This window comes from Carlito syrichta, unplaced genomic scaffold (genome assembly GCF_000164805.1).
Source record: "Carlito syrichta isolate Samal-C Ts95f unplaced genomic scaffold, Tarsius_syrichta-2.0.1 Scaffold308839, whole genome shotgun sequence".
Classification (NCBI taxonomy): Eukaryota; Metazoa; Chordata; class Mammalia; order Primates; family Tarsiidae; genus Carlito; species Carlito syrichta.
The window spans coordinates 1,107,591-1,130,865 of NW_007252935.1; the positions used below are offsets into that span (position 1 = coordinate 1,107,591).

Here is a 23,275-nt window from a genome sequence, read left to right on the forward strand (position 1 = left end):
ATGGTTTTCTTTTTTTTTTTGAGTCGGAGTCTCACTCGGTCGCCCAGACTGGAGTGCAGTGGCCACTCCCGGCCACCGCACCCTCGACCTGCTGGGCTCCGGCGATCCTTCCTTCTCAGCCTTCTGAGTAGTCGGAATTACAGGCACGCGCTACCATGCCCGGCTGATTTTTTGATTTATTGTAGAGATGAGGTCTCGCTGCCCTGGCGGGTCTCGAACCCGCGGGCTCAGGCAATCCACTCACCTCAGCCTCCCAAAGGCGCGGGATTACAGGCTGAGCCACCGAGCCCGGCTTGAATGGTATTTCTAGCAAGATATGGGACATCTTCTTGGATAACCTCATGAAATGCTTGGTCTATGGTATTCTCCATTTCCCTTCTGCTTCAGGGATAACAGTCAGGCATAGATTTGGCTACCTGACATAGTCATACCTTTTGAGGGTTTTACTTGTTCTTTTTGAGCCTTTTTTCTATATTTTTTGAAAGACTAGGTTAGTTCCATATTTTGGTCTTCAAGTTCTGAGATTCTTTCCTCTGCCTGATTGATCCTGTTTCCTATGCTTGTTATTGTGTTTTTAAATTCCAGATTGAAGTTCTTCATTTCCAGTATTTCAGAACAGGCATTCCTAAAATTGGCTAACTATGTTTTTACTTCCTGTATGACTTCAGTGAGTTTTGCTTCTGATTTCCTGTGGTTCTCTTATTCATTTTAGCCATTCAATCTCTGAGTTCTGTGACTGTCATCCAGGGCAGGTTGTTCTGGGGGGCTTCCATCCTTTGTGCATCAATACCTGCTTTTTCGGGTACTATTTAAGACTCTTATAATTCCTTTCATTTTTTCATTTATTCTTCCTCATTTGTGAAAAGCAATTCTTCCCTCTTTGTCTTTCTTCTTTACTTTTGTTGTTTTGAAGTTAGATAATGTGTTTTTCTGTTTTAGGGCCTATTCTGTCATTCATTATAGATCACTCAGTGAGAGAGAAAGGAGTATTTACTTCTGCTCCATGCTCTAGACTGATAATCACTTTTCTGCTGCAGAGTTTTTCTACAGTTAGCTTGCTGTATGCAGTTTGCAGCTTAGAAAACTTCCCACCAGGGAAGACGTCAGGTCCTTTTCCTGTCACTCCCTCCCTGTTCAAGTCTGCAGTCAACACTTGAAAGAGCAAGCTCACTGCCATAGCAGTGCCCACCCTATGGGCACCTGGGGCTGGCAGGAGATCCTTTCTGATGGAGGGTTATGATCTGCTAATCTGCAGGTGAGCTTTCCCAGCCTGGGATCCAAGTTCTGCCTTTTTTTAAAAAATTATGGTTTAAAAAACCACATAAAATATAGATTTAGCCTTAATTTTTAAGCATACATTACAGTATTGTTAACTGTATGCACATTGTTGCATAACAGATCTCTAGAACTTTTTCTGTTTTTTAATTTTTGATTTTTTTACTCTAAAGATGTGGGGTACAATTCAGGGCTAGGTATACAAATGTTCATTATGCCGGTACCCTTATTGATGAGGTGTGCCTCCCCTTCCCCAGGCAGATTCCCACTACTGCCAATCCTGCTTTCCCTCCCCGCTCCTGGCAGTTTCCCACTACTGCCTATCCTTTATTTATAGTATTACGATAATTGTTCAAGGTCCTCTTATGGGTGAGTTCTTTGTTTCTGTGAAAGATCACTCAGTATTATAGACTCTAAGTCCATCCAGGTTACTGTGAGGTTCATGATTTTGTTCTTCTTTATGGTTGCATAATAATCCATCATGTACATATACCACATTTTTTTCTTATCCAGTCCTCTTTTGATGGGCATCATGGTTGGTTCCAGGTTCTTGCTACTTTGAACAATGCTGCAATAAATATACGTGTGTAGGTATCTTTTTTATAGAGTGATTTGAGATCATCCAGGTATATTCCCAGTAGGAGGATTGCAGGGTCATATGGAAGGCTGATTTTAAGATATTTTAGGAATCGCCACACTGTTTTCCACAGAGGCTGTACTAGTTTACACTCCCACCAACAGTGTAGAAATGTTCTCTTTTCTCTGCATCCTCTCCAGCATCTGTTGTTTTTTGAGTTATTGATGATAGCCATCCTGACTGGAGTTAGGTGATATCTCAGTGTGGTTTTAAATGCATTTCTTTGATGACTAGTGAGACTGAGTACTTTTTCGTGTATCTGTTGGCTGCTCGTGTGTATTCTTTTGAGAACTGTCTATTCATATCTTTTGTCCACTTTGTAATGGGGCTATTTGTTTTTTTTCCTTTCAGTACGTTTGAGTTCCTTGTAGATCCTAGATGTTAGGCCTTTGTCAGACATAGAGTTGGCAAATATATTTGCCCAATCCGTGGGCTGTCTCCCTGCTCTCTTGATGGTTTCTTTGGCTTTGCAGAAGCTTGTCAGTTTGATGAGGTCCCACTTGTCTCTCTTATCTCTTATGGCATGGGCTTTTGGGGTTTTGATCAGGAATTGGTTACCAGTTCCAATTTCCATAAGGGTGTCTCCTGAATTTTGTAAGGTTTTTATAGTTTGAGGTTTTACATTTAGATCTTTGATCCATTTGGAGTTGATTTTTGTGTATAGTGATAGGTAGGGATCTTGTTTTAATTTTCTGTATGTTGTCAGCCAGTTTTCCCAGCACCGTTTACTGAATAGGTTCGCCTCTTCCCAGTGGTTGGTGGTGGAGGCTTTGTTGAAGATGAATTGGTTGAGGAATTGAGGTTTTGCATCTGGAATCTCTATCCTGTTCTATCGGTCTATATGTCTGTTCTTGTACCAATACCAGGCTGTTTTGATTATTGTAGCTTTATAATAGAGTTTAAAGACTGGGAGTGTGCTACCTCCTGCTTTGTTTATTTGTTTGTTTGTTTGTTTTGTTTTGTTTTTTGCTAAGGATTGTTTTGGTAATTCGTGGTCGTTTATGTTTCCATATGAATTCCTGCATTGTTTCCAGGTCAAAGAAGAATGCTGCTGGTAATTGAATGAGTATTGCGTTAAATCTGAAGATTGCCTTAGGTAGGAAGAACATCTTAACAATGTTGAGTCTTCCAATCCATGATCATGAAATATTTTTCCATTTGTTTGTGTCATCTTTGATTTCTCTGAGCAGTGTTTTGTAGTTTTCATTGTAAAGGTCTTTCACATCACAGGTTAGGAAGATGCCAAGGTATTTGATTTTTTTCTGGCTATTGTGAATGGGATTGTGCTTTTTATTTGGGTTTCTGTTTGTTTATTGTTCGTGTATAGAAATGCAACTGTCTTTTGCACATTTATTTTTTACCCTGAGACTTTGCCAAAGTCCTTTATCAATGCAAGGAGGTTTTGACAGATTCTCTTGCGTTTTCAAGGTATAGAATCCTGTTGTCAGCAAAGAGGGATAACTTGACTTCCTCTTTTCCTATTTGGATACCCCTGATCTCCTTCTCTTGTCTGATTGCTCTAGCTAGGACTTCCAAAACTATATTGAAAAGGAGGGGTGAGAGTGAGCATCCTTGTCTTGTTCCAGTTTTCAGGGGAAATGGTTTCAATATCTGTCTGTTTAGCAGTATGCTGGTTGTGGGGTTTTCATAGATGGCTCTTATTATTTTGAGGTATGTTCCATCTATGCCTAGATGTTTGAGAGTTTTTATCAAGAAGGGGTGCTGGATTTTATCTAAAGCTTTTTCTGCCTCTAATGACATAATCATATGGTTGGTTTTTTTTGTTTTTTTTTTTTTACATATGTTGATGTATTTAATTATGTTTATGGTCTTATGAATGTTGAACCAGCCCTGCATCCCAGAGATGAAGCCTACTTGGTCATGGTGGATGGTTTTTGAGATGTGTTGTTGAATCCAATTTGCTAGAATCTTGTTGAGATCCTAGCATCTATGTTCATCAAGGGTATTGGCCTGTAGTTCTGTTTCTTTGTTGGATCTTTACCTGGTTTGGGTATCAATGTTATGTTAGTTTCGTAAAATGATTTGAGGAGAGTTCCATCTTTCTCACTTATCTGGAATACTGTCAGTAGGATTGGTCTCAGTTCCCTCTTGTGTGTTTTGTAGAATTCTGCTGGAAAGCCACCTGGTCTAGGGCTTTTTTTGTGTGTAGATAGTTTTCTTATGACATAGTCAATTTCCTGGATTGTTATTGGTCTATTTAGTGTCTCAATTTCTTGTTTCAACTTGGGGAGGTTGTGTGATGTCAGAAAGTCTTCAATTTCCTTTAGGTTTTCAAATTTGTTTCCATATAAGTATTCATAGTTATATTCTTTTGATAATCTTTTGTATTTCTTCAGGTTCAGTTGTGACTTGATCTTTTGCATTTCTGATTGTTTCTATTTGGGCTTTTTCTCTCTTTTTCTTGGTCAGTCTAGCTAGGGAATCAATCTTGTTTAGCTTTCAAAGAACCAGCTTTTTATTTCGTTGATTTTTTTTGTATTATCTTTTTGTCTTCTATGTCCCTAATTTGGGCTTTTGTTTTGGTGATCTGGATTCTTCTGCTGAAGTTAGGGTTTTGGTGGTCTTGCTTTTCCAACTCCCTTAGGTGATTTGTTAGGCTGTTAACTTGTGATCTTTCCATTTTCTTCATGTGTGCTTATAGAGATATGAATCCCCCTCTTGGTACTGTTTTCATGGTATCCCAGAGGTTTTGGTAAACTGTTTCTTCATTTTCATTTGTTTCCAGGTGTCTTTTAATCTCTGTTTTGATTCCATGTTGACCCAGGAGTTGCTTAGTATCATGCTGTTTAGTGTCCATGTCTTTGTGGGTTTGGGGGGAACTTTGTTGGTGTTGATATTTATTTTTATTCCACTGTGGTCTGAAAAGGTGCATGGCAGGATTTTAATCTCGTAAAATTTGTTTATATTTGATTTATGGCCAAGGATGTGGTCGATCTTAGAGTAGGTTCCATGTGGTGATGAGTAGAATGTATATTCTGTGGTTGTTGGGTAGAGTGTTCTGTAGGTATCAATTAGGTCCATTTGGTCAAGTGTCACTTTGAGATTCTGGATCTCATTGTTGATTTTTTTTTGTCTTGATGATCTGTCTAACGTCGTGAGTGGGGTATTTAATTCCCCAGCTATGATCGTGTTGGAGTCAATATCTTTTTTAAGTTTACATAGAAGCTGCTTTAGGAAAGATGGTGCTCCTCTGTTGGGTGCTATATGTTTAGGATGGATATTTCATGTTAATGGATTGAACTTTTTATCATTATGTAGGGACCTTCTGTGCCTTTTTAAATTTTTGATTGCTTAGAGGGTATTTTGTCTTAGAACTCTTTCAATTTGCATGGCTGAAACTCTGTACTTGTTGAACAACTCCCTATTTTCCCTGTCCTTCAACCCCTGGCACCCACAATTCTGCTTTTTGTTTCTATAAGTTTGATTACTTGAATATCACATAGAAATGGGATCATGCAGTATTTGACCTTTTGTGCTTAGCATATTTCACTTAGCATAGTGTCCTCAAGGTTCATCCAAGTTGTAGCATATGACAAGATTTCCTTTTTTTTTTTTTAAGTTGGAGTCTCACTATGTCACCCAGGCTGGAGTGTGGTGGCATGCTCACAACCACCCCAGCCTCGACCTGCTGGGCTCAGGCAATCCTTCCATCTCAGCCTTCCCAGTAGCTGGAACTACAGGCTTGTGCTACCATGCCCACTTACTTTTTATTTATTTATTTATTTTTTAAGATGTGGAGTACAGTTCAGGGTTAGGTATACAAATGTTTGTTATGCAGGTACTCTTTTTGATGAGGTATGCCCCTCCCTCCCCTGCAGATTCCCACTACTGCCAATCCCTTTCTTATCATATTATGATGATTATTCAAGGTCTGCTTTATTTTTTAATTTATTGTAGAGATGAGGTCTCACCAACTTGCTCAGGCTAGTTTCAAACCCCTGAGCTCAGGTAATCTTCTCACGTTAGCCTCCCAAAGTGCTGGGATTACAAGCTCAAGCCACCACGCCCAGCCAGAATTTCCTTTTTTTAAGGCTAAATAATATTTCATTGTATGTATACACCACATTACATTTATCCATTAATCTTTTAATGAACATTTAGGCTGCCTCTATGTCTTGCTACCATGAATTATTCTGCATGGCCATGGGAGTACAAATTCCTCTTCAAGTTCTTGTTTTCAGTTCTTTTAGGCATATAACCAGAAGTAGAATTGTTGGATCACATGGTAATTAAATTTGTTTTTTGAGGAAACTCTATAGTGTTTTTCTAGAAGTAGAATTGTTGAATCACATGGTAATTAAATTTCTTGTTTTTCGAGGAAACTCCATAGTGTTTTTCACAGCAGATGTACCTTTTTATAATCCCACCAACAATATACAAACAATATACAAGGGTTCCATTTTCTCCATGTGCTACCAATGGTGGTTATTTTCTTACTTTTTTTTTTCCAGTAGTGGCCATCTGTGGGGTAGTGTCTAGACATGGATTGTTTCCTCACTTCCTCAGGTAGTAGCCTCTGGTCAAGGCTGGTCTCTGAAGGGTATGTATATTCCCAGTAAGGAGTCATGGGATGCAGGTGACCAAACAAAATAGAAAACAATGTACTCCTCACTCTTAATCAATGCAATTGTACACACCAGATAGGAATTTGACTAAATTAACTTGCTTACCTTTAAAACTTTTTGCTATACTTCCCTGAGGCATGGATTCTTCACCAACTTGCTGCCATCGGTGCCTCCTGTAAGTTCTAATAAACCAATGTCTTTCCCTGCTGGGACTCTGAGTGACTTCTTTGGGCTAGGTAAACATTATGCACAAGCTCTCTCAGATTTGGGGTTACCATGTTATACTGTTCTGTTGGGTGTAAGGTGAAATCTCATAGTAGTTTTAACTTAGTTTTACCTTTGTAAATCTCCCAATTCAGTCTCTGGTTACAGTTTTTCCCATAACCATTTTCAGTTGAAGTGCATATGTAATATTGGTAATATATTTTAACATTATGAAAACTTTCTTTAGGCAGCACACTGTAAGGCACCTCCTGGGCTAGGCACTTGACTTCTTTAAGGTTTATCTTAAATAAGTAGAACCTTATATGTTCTTGGGAAAATACAAAAAAAATTAGGAAGTTTTTATTTGGCATGGCTGAGCCTTTCTTCTTTTTTGAGGGAGGAATGGTCTTGCTATGTTGCCCAGGCTGGAATACCGTGGCTATTTACAGGTGGGAATATAACACACTACAGCCTTGAACTCCTGGGCTCAAGCAGTCTTCCTGCCTCAGCTTCCCAAGTAGCTGGGACTGCAGGTATGCACCACCGCACCGAGTTCCTTCCTGTTTTAAACAGTGGAAAATATAATTTCAAAAAAAAAAAATCAAAGGACTGGTTTTATCTTCAAGGTGACATCCCCTGTATGAAGTCAGAATATGAACCATTCCGGAACATCCAATGAACTTTTCCTGTGATAATAAAACTAAAGAAGCCCAGAGCTACCTCTCCTTATAGACAGTAAGGAGCATAAGAAAACACATAAAAATAAGATCATTTATCTTACATTATTCATCAACTTTAAACCCATCAGTGACTTTGCATGTAGAAGAAAACCCAGTCTCCTTACTATGGTCAACAAGACCAAGCAAAAATTAACATCATCTTAATTAATTAACATCATCTCATACAAAAATTAATTCCAAATGAATCAAAGTCTTACATATAAAGTAAAAACTATAAAATGTTTAGAAGAAAACATAGACGATCTTTAAGACCTAGGGCAGCCCACTCTGCCTCAACCCAGTCTGCTCTTTCCTTATCTTAATGAGCTCAGCTGTTCAAGTGCATGGAGTTCTTTCCTGCTCCAGAGCCCTCAGGCCATTCTTTTACAGAAAAAAATTAATTTTAATGAAGACCACTTTGTCCATTGATGCTTCTGTGACTCTTACTTTTGGTGCTATGCCTGGAAATCTTCTCCAAGCCCTAGGTCTTAAAGATCGTCTATGTTTTCTTCTAAACATTTTATAGTTTTTACTTTATGTGTAAGACTTTGATTCATTTGGAATTAATTTTTGTATGAGATGATGTTAATTAATTAAGATGATGTTAATTTTTGTATATTTTACCTTTTACTTTCCCTCTGGTTACCCCCTACTCATCCTTTAGGTCTTAACTTCAGTGTCATTTCCCTAGCAGCTTTTAAGGACCACCCATTCCCATCCTTCTGCATACTCTCAACTTCAGTCCTAAGGAAGGGTGTCTTCATTATTCTTAATACCTGTTTTCTCTCCCTCATAGCATTTAGCATAAGTGTTTATTATTCATGTGTTTGTATTGTGTGTGCATGTAAAATTCCTGCCTATAAGTCTCAAAACAAGAACCCAGTTTATTTTGTTTACCACTGTCATGTCCAGCACTGTGACTGTCTCATGATGAGTACTCAGTCAGTACATTTTTGGATAAAGAAGGAAACAAAAACATCCTGGGGGATGTTTTCTAAATCACTGGGTGCCATTTTCTTAAAATCAGAGGATGTTACTGGCTCTTGGAGAAATGACGCTTGCAAAGATTCTTTTCAGGTGAAGGCTTATCGGATCAGGACAACCTAGGCTCAAAACCAGCTGTTCTGACAGGGGCGAGGGTGGGGAGCAATAGATGACCTGGAAAAGAGCACCTAATTGAAAATTAGAGTGATTAAAGAAATTAACTGAGCTCTGCTTTTTAAATTAGGGTAAAATATTTGTGTATACGTGTGTTTTTCAATTTCGTTTGCATAGAATCTACTTCCTTTAGGGTCCTTCTTATTGCCGAGTCTCTTTGTGTCATCTTTGTCTTAGGCAGTACGCTTCTTGTACAGCTAGGCCCTTATAAGCAGACAGTGCTCTAGCCCAGCTGCTACTTGCCATGTGTTGTTCCTTCTGCCGAGACTGCCCTTCCACCTTTCTTGCCCTGAAAGACACTTTACTCATTCTTTAAGACTTACACCAAGTAGTCTCTAAGATGAATAAATTTTTTACCACCCCCACACTTTTCAGGCAAAGTAAGACCACCTTACTATGGATCGGAATTGAACTGTGTATTTACTGCTATTCTGGGGCTTTCTTTTTAAATTGTATTTATATCTGTCTCCAGCACTAGTGTGGAGACTTCTGGGAAAGGTACAATGCCTTAGTCTCTCTTATGCCACCAACAGAGAGACAAAGTAGTACCTGGTACAAATTCTAGGATGTTGCATATCTTTAAAATGTGTTAAGGTAATTATTTAAAATAGTCATAAAGTCATATAAAATATTGAAAAGAAATAGTCCCCAGTGAGAACAATGGTAATGCTAAGGTTTCAAGATTGAACACTTTTTTTGTATAGTCTATCATTTCCAGATTTGGGGTAAAGTTAATTATATTGCTTTCTTAATTTTATTGTCAAGTGAAAAAAAATACTATGACAGCTAGAGATTCTAGAATTTTCACATCAAAATGGTTGTTTCTGCTTTCACATTTGTTATTTTAAAAATTAATATATATTAAATTTATATATTTTGGGGGTACATGTGATAATTTGTTACATTAATATAATCAAATCAAAGTAATTGGGACATCCATCACCTTAAATACTTATGTTTTCTTTATGATAGGAATATTCAAATTATTCTCTTACCTGTTTTGAAATGTACAATTGATTAATGCTAACTATGGTCACCCTACTGATCTATGGAACACCAGTTTTTATTTCTTCTATCTAAGTATGCTTTTGTGCCTATTAATCAGCCTCTCTTCGTGTTTCTTCCTTCCCCACACTTCTTGACCTCTGGTAACCACCAGTCTACTTTCTATCTTTATGATATCCACTTTTTTAGCCTCCCACATTTGAGTGAGAATGTACAATATTTATCTTTCTGTGCTTGGCTTATTTGATTTCCTTTCTTTTACATATATGCTCAGTAGTGGGATCACTGCTGGATCTTATGGTAGTTCTATTTTTAGTTTCTTGGGGAACCTCCATACTGTTCTCCATAGTAACTGTACTAATTTACATTCCCATCAACAGTATATAAGAATTCTCTTAATATGATGTATCACACTTATTGATTTATATATGTTGAGCCATCCTTGCATCTCTGGGATGAATCCCACTTGATCATAGTGAATTATGAACAATACATCTTTTTGATGTATTGTTAAATTCAGTTCGATAGAACTTTGTTGAAGAATTTTGCTTCTATGTTCATCAATGATATTGGCCTGTAATTTTCTTTTTTTGTTGTGTCCTTGTCTGGTTTTGGTATCAGTAATGTTGGCCTCATAAAATGAGTGTGGAAGTCTCACACTCATAAGTTTTCTCTTTGGCTTTTAAAAGAGTTTGAGAAGAATTGGTATTAGTTCTCCTTTAAATATATGGTAGAATTCAGCAGTAAAACCATCATCAGGTCGTGGGTTTTTATTTAATGGGAGACTTTTTATTACTGATTTAATCTTGTTATTTGTTATTGGTTTTATTGAGGTTTTCTATTTCTTTGTGGTTCAATCTTGATTATATGTGTCTAGGAATTTATACATTTCTTCTAGATTTTTCAGTTTATTGGCATAGTCTCTAATGGTCTTTGTATCTCTGTGGTCTCAATTGTTATCTCTTGTTTATTTCTAATTTTATTTATATTTTCTCTCTTTTTTAGTCTAAATAAAGGTTTAATAATGTTGTTTATCTTTTCATAAAACAAACTTTTCATTTTGTTGATCTTCTGTATTGTCTTTTTAGTCTCAACTTTATTTCTGCTCTGATCTTTATTTTTTTCCCTTTTACTAATTTGGGGTATAGTTTTTTCTTGATTTTCTGATGTTTCAAGGTGCATTGTTACGTTGTTTATTTAAAATCTTTCAACTTTTTTGGTGTGTTTATTTCTATAAATTTCCCTCTCAGTACTGCCTTTGCTGTATCCCATAGATTTTGGCATGTTGCATTTCCATTTATTTCAAGATATTTTAAATTTTGAATTTGGATTTTTTCATTGATACATTGTTTATTCAGGAGCATGTTGTTTAATTATTCTATGTGCTTGTGTAGTACCCAAGATTCCTCTTGTTACTGATTTCTAGTTTTATTCCATTGTGGTCAGAAAAGATACTGTATATATTATCTACTTTTTGGAATTTGTTGAGATTTGTTTTGTGGCCCAAAATTGGTCTAGTCTTGAGAATGTTCCTTGTGCTAGTGAAAAGAATGTGTAATCTGCAGCAGTTGAGTATGATGTTCTGTAAATATTAGTTAGGCATATTTGATCTAGTGTGTAGTTTAAAACTTCTTTGTTGATTTTCTGTCTAGATGATCTGTTCACTACTGAGAGTGGGGTGTTGAAGTCCTCTGCTATTATTGTATTGCTATATATCTCTCCTTTAGATCTATTGTTTGCTTTATATACTTGGGAGCTCTGATGTTGTGTGCATAGATATTTATAATTGTTATATCTACTTTATCATTATACAGTGACCTTCTTTGTCTCTTTTTACAGTCTTTGACATGTAATCTATTTTATCTGATATTAAGTATAGCCACTCTAGCTCATTTTTGGTTTCCACTTTCATGGAATATCTTTTTATATCCTTTCACTTTCAGTCTATGTGTGCCTTTGTAGGAGAACTAGGTTTTTTGTAGACAGCATATAGTTAGGTCTTAGTTCTTTCCCCATTCAGCCACTCTGTCTTTTAATTGGATAATTAAGTTTATTATTGATAAGTAAGGATTTACTGCTGTCATTTAGTTGTTGGTTTTCTGGTTGTTTTGTAACTCTTCCATTTTTACTGTCATCCTTCATGGTTAAGTGACTTACTTTGGTCCTATGTTTCAATTTGTTGCTTTTCATTTTTAGTGTATCTATTATAGATTTTTGCATATGGTTATCACAAGGCTTACAAAAAACATCCTGTTAGATATAACAAATTATTTTAAAGAGATGACAACTTATCTTAGATCACAAAAAATAAAAATAAAAACAAAGAAAGAAAGAAAAAAACATTCTGCACTTTAACTCTATTTCCCCCAACATTTTGACTTTTGGTTATCTTGATTTATATATATTGCCAGTCTCTTAATAGGTTACTGTAGCTGTTATTGTTTTCGATAGATTTGTCTTTAGGGATCATATTCAAATTATGAGTAGATTACACACCACAATTACATGATGGAGTATTCTGGGGTTTTCTCTGTGGTTAATTTTACCAGTGGGTTTTGTACTTTCAAATGTTTTCTTTTTGCACATTAGTGGGTAACATCCCTTAGCATTTCTTGTAAAATGAGTCTGGTGCTATTAAATTCTCCTCGCTTTAATTGTCTGGAAAAGACTTTCTCCTTCATATTTGAATGGTGGTTTTGCTGGATAAAGTATTCTTGGATGGCAGGCTTTTTTCTTTGAGTACTTTGAAAATATCATTTAATCCCTGTTGGCCTGTGTGCTTCTGTTGCAAAGTCTGTTGCCAAACAAATTGGAGTTTCTTTATATGTTATTTACTTCTTTTTTTCTGGTTGCCTTTAGGGTACTCTATTTTCCCTTGATAATTTAAAGATTTGATTATCATATACTTTGGAGTAGTTCATTTGGGTCAAATCTCTTTGATGTTCTTTGACCTTCCTATACCTGAATATTTATATTTTTCTCATGTTTTTGAAATTTTTCTTTCATTATTTATGAACTAAGCTTTCTACTCCTTGCTCTTACTCAACTCCTTCTTAAACACCAATCTTTCTTATATATGGTCTTTTGAGATAGTTTTCTATATCTTCTATGTGATCTTTATTCCTTTTCATTCTTTTTTTCTTTTTCCTCCTTTGACTGTAATTTCAAATAGCCTGTCTTTAAGCTCACTGATTTTTTTCCCTCTGCTTCATTCATTCTGCTAAGAAGAGCCTCCGGTAAATTTTTCAGTTCAGCAAATGTATTTCTTAGTTTTAAGATTTCTGTTTGACTTTTTTATTTTAAATTTCAATCTCTTTGTCACATTTCTCTGACAAATGTCTGAATTACTTTTCTGTGTTATCTTGGAGATTGCTGAGTTCTCTTAAACTGATATTTTGAATTCTTGGTCATAGAGCTCATATATCAGTGTCTTGGTAGGGTCAGCTACTGGTTCCTTGCTTTATCTGTTTAGAGAGGGCATCGTTTCCTCTTTGCTGTTGTTTCTTGTGGATGCATATCTATGTCTTTGTACTGAAGGATTAGTTCTTTATTTCAGTCTTCTCCGTCTGACTTGTTTTGATTTTTATTGGTTATGTTTGCTTAGAGAGCGATTCTTTGTAATTTACTTGTTACCTGTTTCTTATATTTTTTTCAAGCTAAGCTACTGTCTCCTTTTCAGCACTAGATGGCACCTAAAACCCAGGTTTGCCTCAGATCTAACACAGGATCAGAGCATTGGCCTGGCTGTAATGTGGGAGGTTTCAAAGGGGGAGGGGTATCCTGGCAGTAGAGAAAGTTTGACTAGCTGGGCGTGGTAGCACACGCCTATAGTTCCAGCTACTTGGAAGGCTGAGGCGGAAGGATCACCAGAGCCCAGCAGGTCGAGGCTGTGGTGGTCGGGAGTGGCCACTGCACTCCAGTCTGGGCAACGGAGTGAGACTCCAACTCAGAAAAATAAAAGAAAGTTTGACTAGGGATTTGGGCCCAAGGTACCTGTGGAATGTACCTTCTACATGTACATGGTGCTGCTGAACAGCCATTCTGATTTGATTTTGCCAAGTTACAAAGCAGAATTTCCAGGACTGAATATGGTAGATCCATCACCCCCCCCCCACCAATTGTCCTCAGGAATATGTCTCCCTTCAGGCACTCCCAATGCTTATCATGGGATGAGGCATAGGCAAGTCTCCTGCTTTAAAACCCCCAATGGTGGGGAAGTTATTTGTCTACCTACATCTTACTTTTTCCAGTGTAGAAACTGAGTGAGGGAAAATTTTTCATGTGCTTGGTACCATGCAGCTTGAAGGAAAGGTGTCGCAGATATGAAACTTCAATTATTTCACTGTCTTCTGGAGTTTTTTGTTGTTGTTGTTTCTTCTCTGTGGCTCTAGGAATTGACTCATCTTCATATTTGAGTTCTGGGATATTGCTGGTGATAAAAATCTTGGTACTGTATTTGTTTTTGTTTTTCTGTGTAGGAAAGTGAAACCAGTTTGCATCTATGCTGCCATTTTAAAAACATTTGTCATTTTGAGTTGTGAGAATCTTATTCCAATATATTGTCCTAGTTTTATCCATTTTTAAACTCCTACCCTTGTGTTCTTCCCACTTGTCCTTAGTGGTAGAAAGTTGGTTTTCTTTTTTTTTTTTTTTTCAGTTGAAAAAGTACTTGATTTTTTGAAACAGTCAAATGACCTTCATATAAAGTCTAAGGAACAAGGCTGGTAATCAAGCTGACTGGTACCATATGCAGTCTAGAGTACAGTGTGATAGTTAAGTACCTAGAGACATTTCTTGCGTGTGTCATATAAGTACCTCCTCAAGCTCTTCAACATACTGCTCCAAGGCATTAGGTTGCAAATACAATTGCTTTGAAAACATATTGAATAAAATTCAGAGTTATAACTTTCTATCTAAAAGAGATTTGAGCAAGAAATCTTAGAAATAAGCTTGTATGGACCTAAAATGACTACCTTAAAAGGGACATCACTCATGTATGCATTCAAGTTCTCCTTTGTTAAAACAAAAGTGTCCCCTTGGTGGTTCAGCCTGTAATCCCAGCACTTTGGGAAGCCGAGGTGAGTGGATTGCCTGAGCCTGCAGGTTCAAGACCAGCCTGGGCAACTTGGCGAGACCTTGTCCCTACCATAGATCAAAAAATTAGCTGGGCATGGTAGCGCGCGTCTGTAGTTCCGGCTACTTGGAAGGCTGAGGCAGAAAGATCACCGGAGCCGGGCGTGTCGACGCTGGGGTGGCCATGAGCCTGCCACTGCACTCCAGCCTGAGCAACAGAATGAGACTCCACCTCAAAAAAAAAAAGTGTCCTCACTCTAAATCACATGATCACAAGGGCTTAGAGTATGAACTTGAGGGCTGAATTGCTTACCTCTAAGTATCAGCTCTGCTATTCTAGCTGTGTGTCCTGGGTACGTTCTAAACTTTCCTGTGCCTCAGTTTTCTATCTGTAAATTGGGGAGAAGGTATTTTAGTATTTTGAGGGTTATTGTGAAGTTTAAACAAGGTAATAACAACTGTCAAGCACTTCAAAGAATAACTTGAATATAATTTATTAAATGTATTTTAATCAATTTTAGGGTATATATTTTTCACATTTTAATACCTCTGAAATGAGGCTATATTGTACCATTAATATAATTTTTAATAAGAATTTCACCATCATTTAATTGGTGACATCTTTTTTATCAATAGTACTTAATGTTACCCCTTAGAGTAGGTGACATTTTAGATATCAATTACTAATAGTAGTAAGAGATCAATCAGTGTTAGCTATCATCATCATCATCATTATCTTGGTTCCAGCTGAGACTGTGACATGAAATTTTAGCAGCACTAGCCTAGAGTATATACCAAATCCCAGTTTCACCTAACTACTTGTTTTCTTTGGTGTGTTTTTAGAAAAGATGTAGTGAGCTGCTTTTCTTGTTTCATTTTAGCTAATGTAAAGTATTTATGGTATCAATTCATGCAATGTTTTCATATTTGCTGTTCCATACTTGGAGAGCTACTAAGATGTTCTTCAATATCCTCCAGTCTCCTGAAATAGAGAAGAAGACAAATTATTTATTTTCTCTATTGATATATTTTTCCTAAGTCCTTTCAAAGAAGTGCTTTTTTTCTTAGCTAGCAGAACTAAGCCACCATTGTACCACTTAAGATTTACTGGTTTTCTCTCTCCTCTAAGGGAGAAAAGAAGCAGTTTATTGATCTGTAACAGAGGAATGGACTATGGCCAGTCCTCTACTGGTTTATACAATGCACTGACAAGAATCTGCATATCATTGAGAAGAAGGGTCCTCACAATTTGAGGCCACCTGTCAAACTTGAACAATAACTGGGAAAATCAATACACAATATACAACTGTTCTCTTTTCACAGACAGTGCCAAGATCCACACGCAGTGACAGTGTCTTGTTATTTTACTAGTGATATGCTTGTAAGTCCTAAGTTTAGGCTTCCTTCTTATTTTGCTTTTACTGTTCAGTTTGGGGGAGGGTGAGAGAGAACAATTTGGATCTGAGATAAAGATCTTCTGCCAGGTAAAAGAGGTTCAATAACAGGAGAAAACCTTGGACCTTAAGCTTGACTAGGAAGATTCTGGGCACATCTTCATCCAAATACCTTGACACATACTTCACTCACCCATAGCACATGCAGCTTGTCTCTTCTTGTCTTGTTTGCCCTCAAGACTTTAAGTGGTGGTATTTACAAGCCATTATGAAGCAAGAGTACAAACACACAAGGGTAGCAAAGGGCCAGTATACAGGGCTTGGCTTAGGTTTTTGTTGTTAATTTTTTTTTTTTTTTGAGTTGGGAGTCTCACTCTGTCACCCAGGCTGAAGTGCAGAGGCATGCTCGTGGCCACCCCAGCATTGACCTGCTGGGCTCCAGGGATCCTTCCGCCTCAGCCTTCCAAGTAGCCAGAACTACAGGCGTGTGCTACCACACTAGGCTAATTTTTGATTTATTGTAGAGATGAGGTCTTGCCAAGTTGCCTGAGTTGGTCGCAAGCCCGCGGGCTCAGGCAATCCATTCACCTCAGTCTCCCAAAGTACTGGGATTACAGGCTGAGCCACCGAGTTTGACCTATTGTTAGCTTTTAAAAGTATAATTCATTGAATAAATCTAGAAGCTAGGCTTATGTTCTTTGTCCCTCCACCCCCATTTCCTCACTCATTTTTCTCTAGCCTTCCCAGTGCTCATATTTTTAAAAATAAAACTGATTCGGCAGACATTTATACACATTCACTCCTATTCTTAAAAGATAATGCTCACTCTATCCCTAATGACTGCCTTTTGATTATGCTAGCACTGACTGTGCACAGAAATTATTGCTTTCCAAGTTCAACGCCATGGGCCTGAACCAGTGCCTGTGTTTCCAACAGAAAGTCAAGTGATTGCCACTCAGTCAAAGAGATTGGAGCCATCCAGTCCTCCCGGTGTGCTGCCAGCTAGAAACTAGGGGTCAGCAGGGAGTGGAAGGTGTAGAATCTGGCCTGTCCAGGTGAACTGAGCATAGTTGCTATAGCTGGAAAAACTGCAAAGAGCATGCTTATCTGAAGCAGCCTGTAAAGGAGGTCCTTTTGAACTTGTACTGAGTTGCTTTCACAGTCATTAGCTTTGAACTGTGGTATAAGCCCATTTAAACAATGAAGAAAATTTCACTAGCTGAATAGCAAGAAATTCTCATCCTGTGTGATCAAAGCATTCAGTCATTTCCTTTTCCTTCCTTTTTATTTACTTGTATTTCTGACCCCTTATAATCTCCATGAATGTAGCCTGATAGTTTCCTTTTGCATAACATTTTAAAATTTCTTTTCCTTTCCCTAATGGCTTTAAAGCAAATAAAACCAAAATTGACAGGATGTGAATATTTATTTTCAATAATTATCATTACAAAAGTAAAAAAAGAGCTAAAATCATCCATGATTTCATTACCCAGGGAAACCACAGCAATTATTTTGGTGTTTTTACTTCTAATTGTTTAAATTAAATGTATAACTATGCACATACATATTTTTAACAAAATCGGGTTTAAGATAGTATAGTTTTGTTTTTCTTTTGAACAACATGCTTTTAGTATTTTACAGTATAATTGAAAACTCTTACATGATTTCCATGCCTACATTAGAATACAGTATATAGCATTCTCCTCTTATTAGGAGGTCATGTGGATTTCTGAGCTGACACTTTAATCCGCAGCTTAGAATTAGTCTAGTTCAATGTCTTCTGATTTCATGGGTCTGAAGTTAGAATCCTGACACAACAGAAATGGAATATTTGTATATGTTCCATTGTTTGCTGTGTTTTGCCAGTATTTTTCAGAAGGTATTTGCAAAAAGCAAGAGTGGGAGCAGTTTTTTTTTTTTCTGTTCTTTTTTTTCTGGTTTCTTTTTTATTTAAATTTTGTGACTGTTGCATAAGTCTTATTGTAGTAATCTTGGGTAACTTTTAAATAGAAAATAAATGTAAAATAAGAAATATACTGCCCAACATGAACCCTAATATGTGTACCATACTATGTCATTTGAAATTGATCCCACAGGATGGTGGGAGACACTGAGAGGAGAACTGACTGAGTCAGATTTGTGTTTTAGAAAGGTGATTGCATGGAAGAACAGCAGCGTTGGTAGACTTGAGATAGCTCAAAAGAATTTCCATGAAGTTAGTCTTTTTTAAGACATATGAACTTTTGGTGTAAGAATTGCTTTGAAATTTCAGTTGACTAAATGAAGCTTTTGGACCAACAAACATTTGGAAAGCAGGATAAGCTTAAAAAACAAAAATTGTTTGTAGAGTGCTACAGAATGGTACATATTAGGAGGTCATTTGTATTTGAAGATCACCTTCCTAAAAATAGTCATGTTTCTGGAAAACCAATTTTGTTTTCCATAGAGTCTTACGTTTAGAGACCTTCTTTCAGTGCCCATCCACTGGCGCCTCCATGGGTATTCTCGCTCTCCAAATAAAATGGTCAGGTCCAGTGCAGTCACCACCTGGATCCACAGTAGCTCTCCCCCATTCCATTTTGCTTCATCCATTAGCAGTCATCTTTGTAAACAGAAGTCTATAATTTAGTGTTGTGCATATTTTTATGAATCATTTTGATGGGGCTTTCATTACTATTTCAGGTTAAATGTGTTTGGAAACTTGATGCATAAAATTTGCATGACTCCTCACTCCTTTTTGGATCTGTCATTGGATTCAATCCAACATGGCTCACACCACAAAGGTCAACGGCAGTGCCTCAGGTAACTGTACTCTGGAGGGAGTGTGTGTGTGTGTGTGTGTCTGTGTGTGTGTGTTTGTGTGTGAGAGAGAGAAATGTATGTCTTTGCTCAAACTAATGTTTTTATTTCTCTTTTAAGAATGGATAGATAATAGCAAGTTACCTAGATAACTAGGATTTCAAAGCAATCTTCTATCCATTGAAGTTTTGTTGGTTTTGTTTTGTTTTTTTTAACTCTCTCAGAAAATTTGCTTTTATCTTAAGTCTTTATGTACTGAAATAAGTTAGGTAAATTATGACCTGAGTCAATTCTATTGAAGTGTTGAAAGATAAATGTAAACTCCTGAATGCTGATGCAAGTATAACGTGTATTCCTCCTGTACTTCTTTCTGAAGGATTGGATGAGGAGAGAGAAAATGAGTTTGGACGCTTAAAACTAATTCCTGGTATCTACTTCCAGCAGCTTTTGTTTGATGTTGCTAAAACAAAGAGGAAGGGAGGAAGAGAAGGGTATATTCTGTAAAGAGCTTCTCCTAGAGAGGAACATGCAACAAGCCATGTTACAAATCCTAAAGGCCTGTATTCCAATTCTTACAGAGTTTGAGTATCTATTCCAATATTGCATGTGTAAGATTTGGGGGAAAAAATGCAGAAAAAAATCCTCCTAAGAGATCATGGCACATGGCCATAGGTGACAACCTGTCAAAAACGGCATGCTAAGAATTTGTTCCTTGTGTGAGTTATCAGCTAAATAGCCAAATGAGTGAGAGGGTAATCATCTATGTGGTCATTTTTTCTGAGCGTCTGAGTCCAGGGTCCTAGCTCTGCCAGCTCTCAACACTCTCAAATGGCAACATTATATACCGGCAGGAGTGTGGAATTGGAGCCAGGAAGCCTGAATTAGAGTCCTAGTTGCAGCAATCACTGTGAAGTATTGGGCAGGGCTATTCCTCCACATGTAAAATATTGGTAAATATGTTTACCTGCAGGTTTTAGACCAATAAAAGCACAAGAAACATACATACAGGTGCTGCGTAAAGTTAAAGCACTTTAAAAGACAACAGCAGGAGAAGGAGACTTCTGAAGTGGGCATTCCCAACCCACATAGATGCCTTTTTATTCTAGCAATTTCAGCTGCTGGTATCCTTTGGCAAGAACACCATAGCTTGTCCAAACCCAGACCCAAATAAATTCAGTTGTTTATTCCAGGACAGCTGATCATTCCCTGTTCATTCTTTTTTTCTTTTCTTTTTATTTTTGTGAGTTGGGGTCTCACTCTGTTGCCCAGGCTGGAGTGTAAGGTCATGATCACGGATCACCACAGCTTCAACCTCCTGGGCTCAGGTGATCCTCCTGCCTCAGCCTCCCAAGTAGTAGCTGGGACTACAGGCATATGCCCAACTGATTTCTTGATTCTTTTATTTTTTTTTGTGGTGGTGAGGTCTCATTACATTGCCCAGACTGGTCTCAAACTCCTGGGATCAAGCAGTCATCCCACTTTAACCTTCCAAAGTATTGGGATTATAGGCATGAGCCACTGTGCCCGGCCACCTGTCCCTTCTTTTGACTGAACTTTCTACTGCCCAACTTCTTGGAACTTTTGTAGATTCTGTGCCTGGACTACTGGATACAAATAAAAATGACAATATCTAACACTCATTGAACACTTACTGTGCACCATAGTGCCTAAAATGCTTTGCCTGCATTATCATACTTAGTTCTTTCAATAATCGCAGTAATTTCATGAGATTATGCTGTCATTATCATCATCATCACCCCCATGTGATAGCACAGAGAAGTTCAGTGACTTACCTTAATGAGGTAAGAAAAATTGGGAATATTAATTGTTTTTCTAGTAAAATATTTGATAAGGGAGGTGATTGAGACGTGAAATTTCAACTATAGTGATGGGTTTCGATTCCCCCCCTTCCCCACTGATGCTGTGGTTTTCCTTCCTTCCCCTCCACCTGCTTCCACTCACACTCTGGGGAAGGGGTGCTTGAGGTGGTTGGTACCCTGGGACCTTAACCCTCTGATGTCTCAGGCAAAATCCTGTTTTCAGGGGTTTAGATATTTACTCCATTTATTCCTAATTCCTTTTCCAACTTGGCTTGTCCTGGACTCCCCCCCTCCCGCTTTTTTTGTTTATTGTTCCTGAGGTCTAATAATCAAGCTATAACTTGTCTTCCTCATCTGGTGTTTTGCCTAACAGATCTGGTCACTGAGTTGGAAAGGAAAGGAAAGCTCTCTCATTTGTGACTGCTAGGGTGTCACGATGTGAATTGTTACTGCAGATAAGTGTATGGAATGGGCAGGGGAAGGTTTTTGCTTACTCTGGTCACCATGACCCCTGTAAGCCTATAAGCAAGTCTAATTGGAGGCTCAATCATAAACAGTTATACACATACATACATGTACATCTATAGTCATACACATATATATACATGTATATACATAAAGTGTGTGTATCATATATATGATGTTCATATGTAAAAATATATTTATAAATTTAAAAATATAGAGGTGTGAGCCAGGCACAGTGGCTCAGACCTATAATCCCAGCACTTTGGAAGACTGAGACAAGAGAATTGTCTTAGCCCAGGAGTTCAAGATAAGCCTGGACAACATGGCAAGATGTCATCTCTACAATACATTTTTAAAAAGTAGCCAGGGTGGTAGCTGTGCGTGGAAGGCTAAGGCAAAAGGATCTCCCGAACCCAATAAGTCAAACCTGCAATAGCGGTGATGGAATACTACTACACTCCATCCTGGGTGACAGAGTGAGACTCCAACTCACACACACACACACACACACACACACACACACACACACACACAAAACACAAAAATCTTCCCAAAATATAGAAGTGTTATATTGCCTGAAAAAATAAAGTAAGAATTACTGGTAATATTAACACCTACAAATAAATGTCTTGCTAGTTTTCATATTGTCTTTAAATTTTGTATATTTGACATGGTTGAGAACATGCTTATAAAAACCATCCTTTGCCTTTTCTTTTTTTTATGAATCTTTTTATTTTTATTTTAAAGATGTGGGGTACAATTCAGGATTATGTATACAAGTGGTCATCATATAGGTAAAGTTTGGGCCACCCTTTGGTCCCCGCTTTGCCTTGTTTGAGATCAGGTACCCCTATTAATGTTGTGTGTCCCACCCCCAAGCCACCCTGGCAGTATCCCGCTACTGCCAATCGCTTTCTTATAATATTATGGTAAATGTTCAGGGTCCACTTATGTGTGAGAACATTTGGTCCTCTGTTCTTTGTTTCTGTGATAGATCACTGAATGATAGACTCTAAATCCATCCAAGTTGCTGCAAAGTCCATATGTTTGTCCTTCTTTATGGCTGCATAATATTCTATGTGTATATGTACCACTTTTTTTTTTTATCCAGTCCAGTTTTGATGGGCAGCACAGTTGGTTCCATGTTTTTGCTATTGTGAATAGTGCTGCAATAAATATGTGTGTAAAGGTATCTTATTTTGTAGAATGATTTGAGTTCCTCTGGGTATATTCCCAGTAGGGGGATTGCTGAGTCATATGAAAGGTCAGTGTCTAGTTCTTTTAGAAATTGCCAGCCGGGCTCGGTGGCTCAGCCTGTAATCCCATGCTTGGGAGGCTGAGGTGAGTGGATTGTCTGAGCCCGTGGGTTCAAGACCCGCCCGGGCAACTTGGCGAGACCTCATCTCTACAATAAATCAAAAAATTAGCCAGGAGTGTAGTTCCAGCTACTTGGAAGGCTGAGGCGGAAGGATCGCCGGAGCCCAGCAGGTCGAGTTTGCAGTGCCCAGGAGCAGCTACTGCACTCCAGTCTGGGCAACAGAGTGAGACTCCAACTCAAAAAAAAGAAGAAAAAAAAAGAAAAGATATTGCCACATTGTTTTCCAAAAAGGTTGCTCGTTTGCCTTTTCCCACTTTGTATTATGAAATGAATACCTGCCCATTTTTTAAAAAAAAATAGTTGATGTGAAAGTATATGATGGTTATAAATGTACTGTTTGGCTATGTAAGTGACATAAAAACATATACAGACCTCAGATGAAGAAGAGATACACACAGGGCTCTGTGCAGCTCATGAGCGCCAATTGCTGGTCTTTCCTATGAGAAAAATATAAATTATTTGGGTTGTTTAGTAGAAGCTTTAAATGTGGTGTAAATTATATATTTTTTTCCTTTTCCAAAGATAAAGTATAATATTACATATAGTCTAAAATAATATTTCCCCTGTGCCCAAGAGGAGTCTCTCTCATCTTGCCCCTGAAAATTGCTGCCTTGGTCTCCATAGAACATGAAGAAAAATCTCATGTGAAGGTAGAGTTAGGGCAGTGCCAAGACACATGCGTTCAATGGTCTTAGGAATAAGCAGAAGCAAAAGAGGAGCAAACTATGCCCTCCGCTGCAAAATACGTTTGTTGACTGATAG

The 23,275-nt window shown here is 37.7% G+C and overlaps 1 protein-coding gene across 1 annotated transcript in view; it reads left to right on the forward strand.

The window, feature by feature from the left end:
* KANK1 (KN motif and ankyrin repeat domains 1) overlaps positions 1 to 23,275 on the forward strand; it is a 173,549-nt gene that overhangs the window by 90,691 nt on the left and 59,583 nt on the right. The window contains exon 2 of the mRNA XM_008066069.2: positions 18,734 to 18,853. Within this exon, the coding sequence (XP_008064260.1) occupies positions 18,817 to 18,853 (37 nt within the window). The 5' untranslated portion in view covers positions 18,734 to 18,816. The remainder of the gene's footprint in view (positions 1 to 18,733; positions 18,854 to 23,275) is intronic.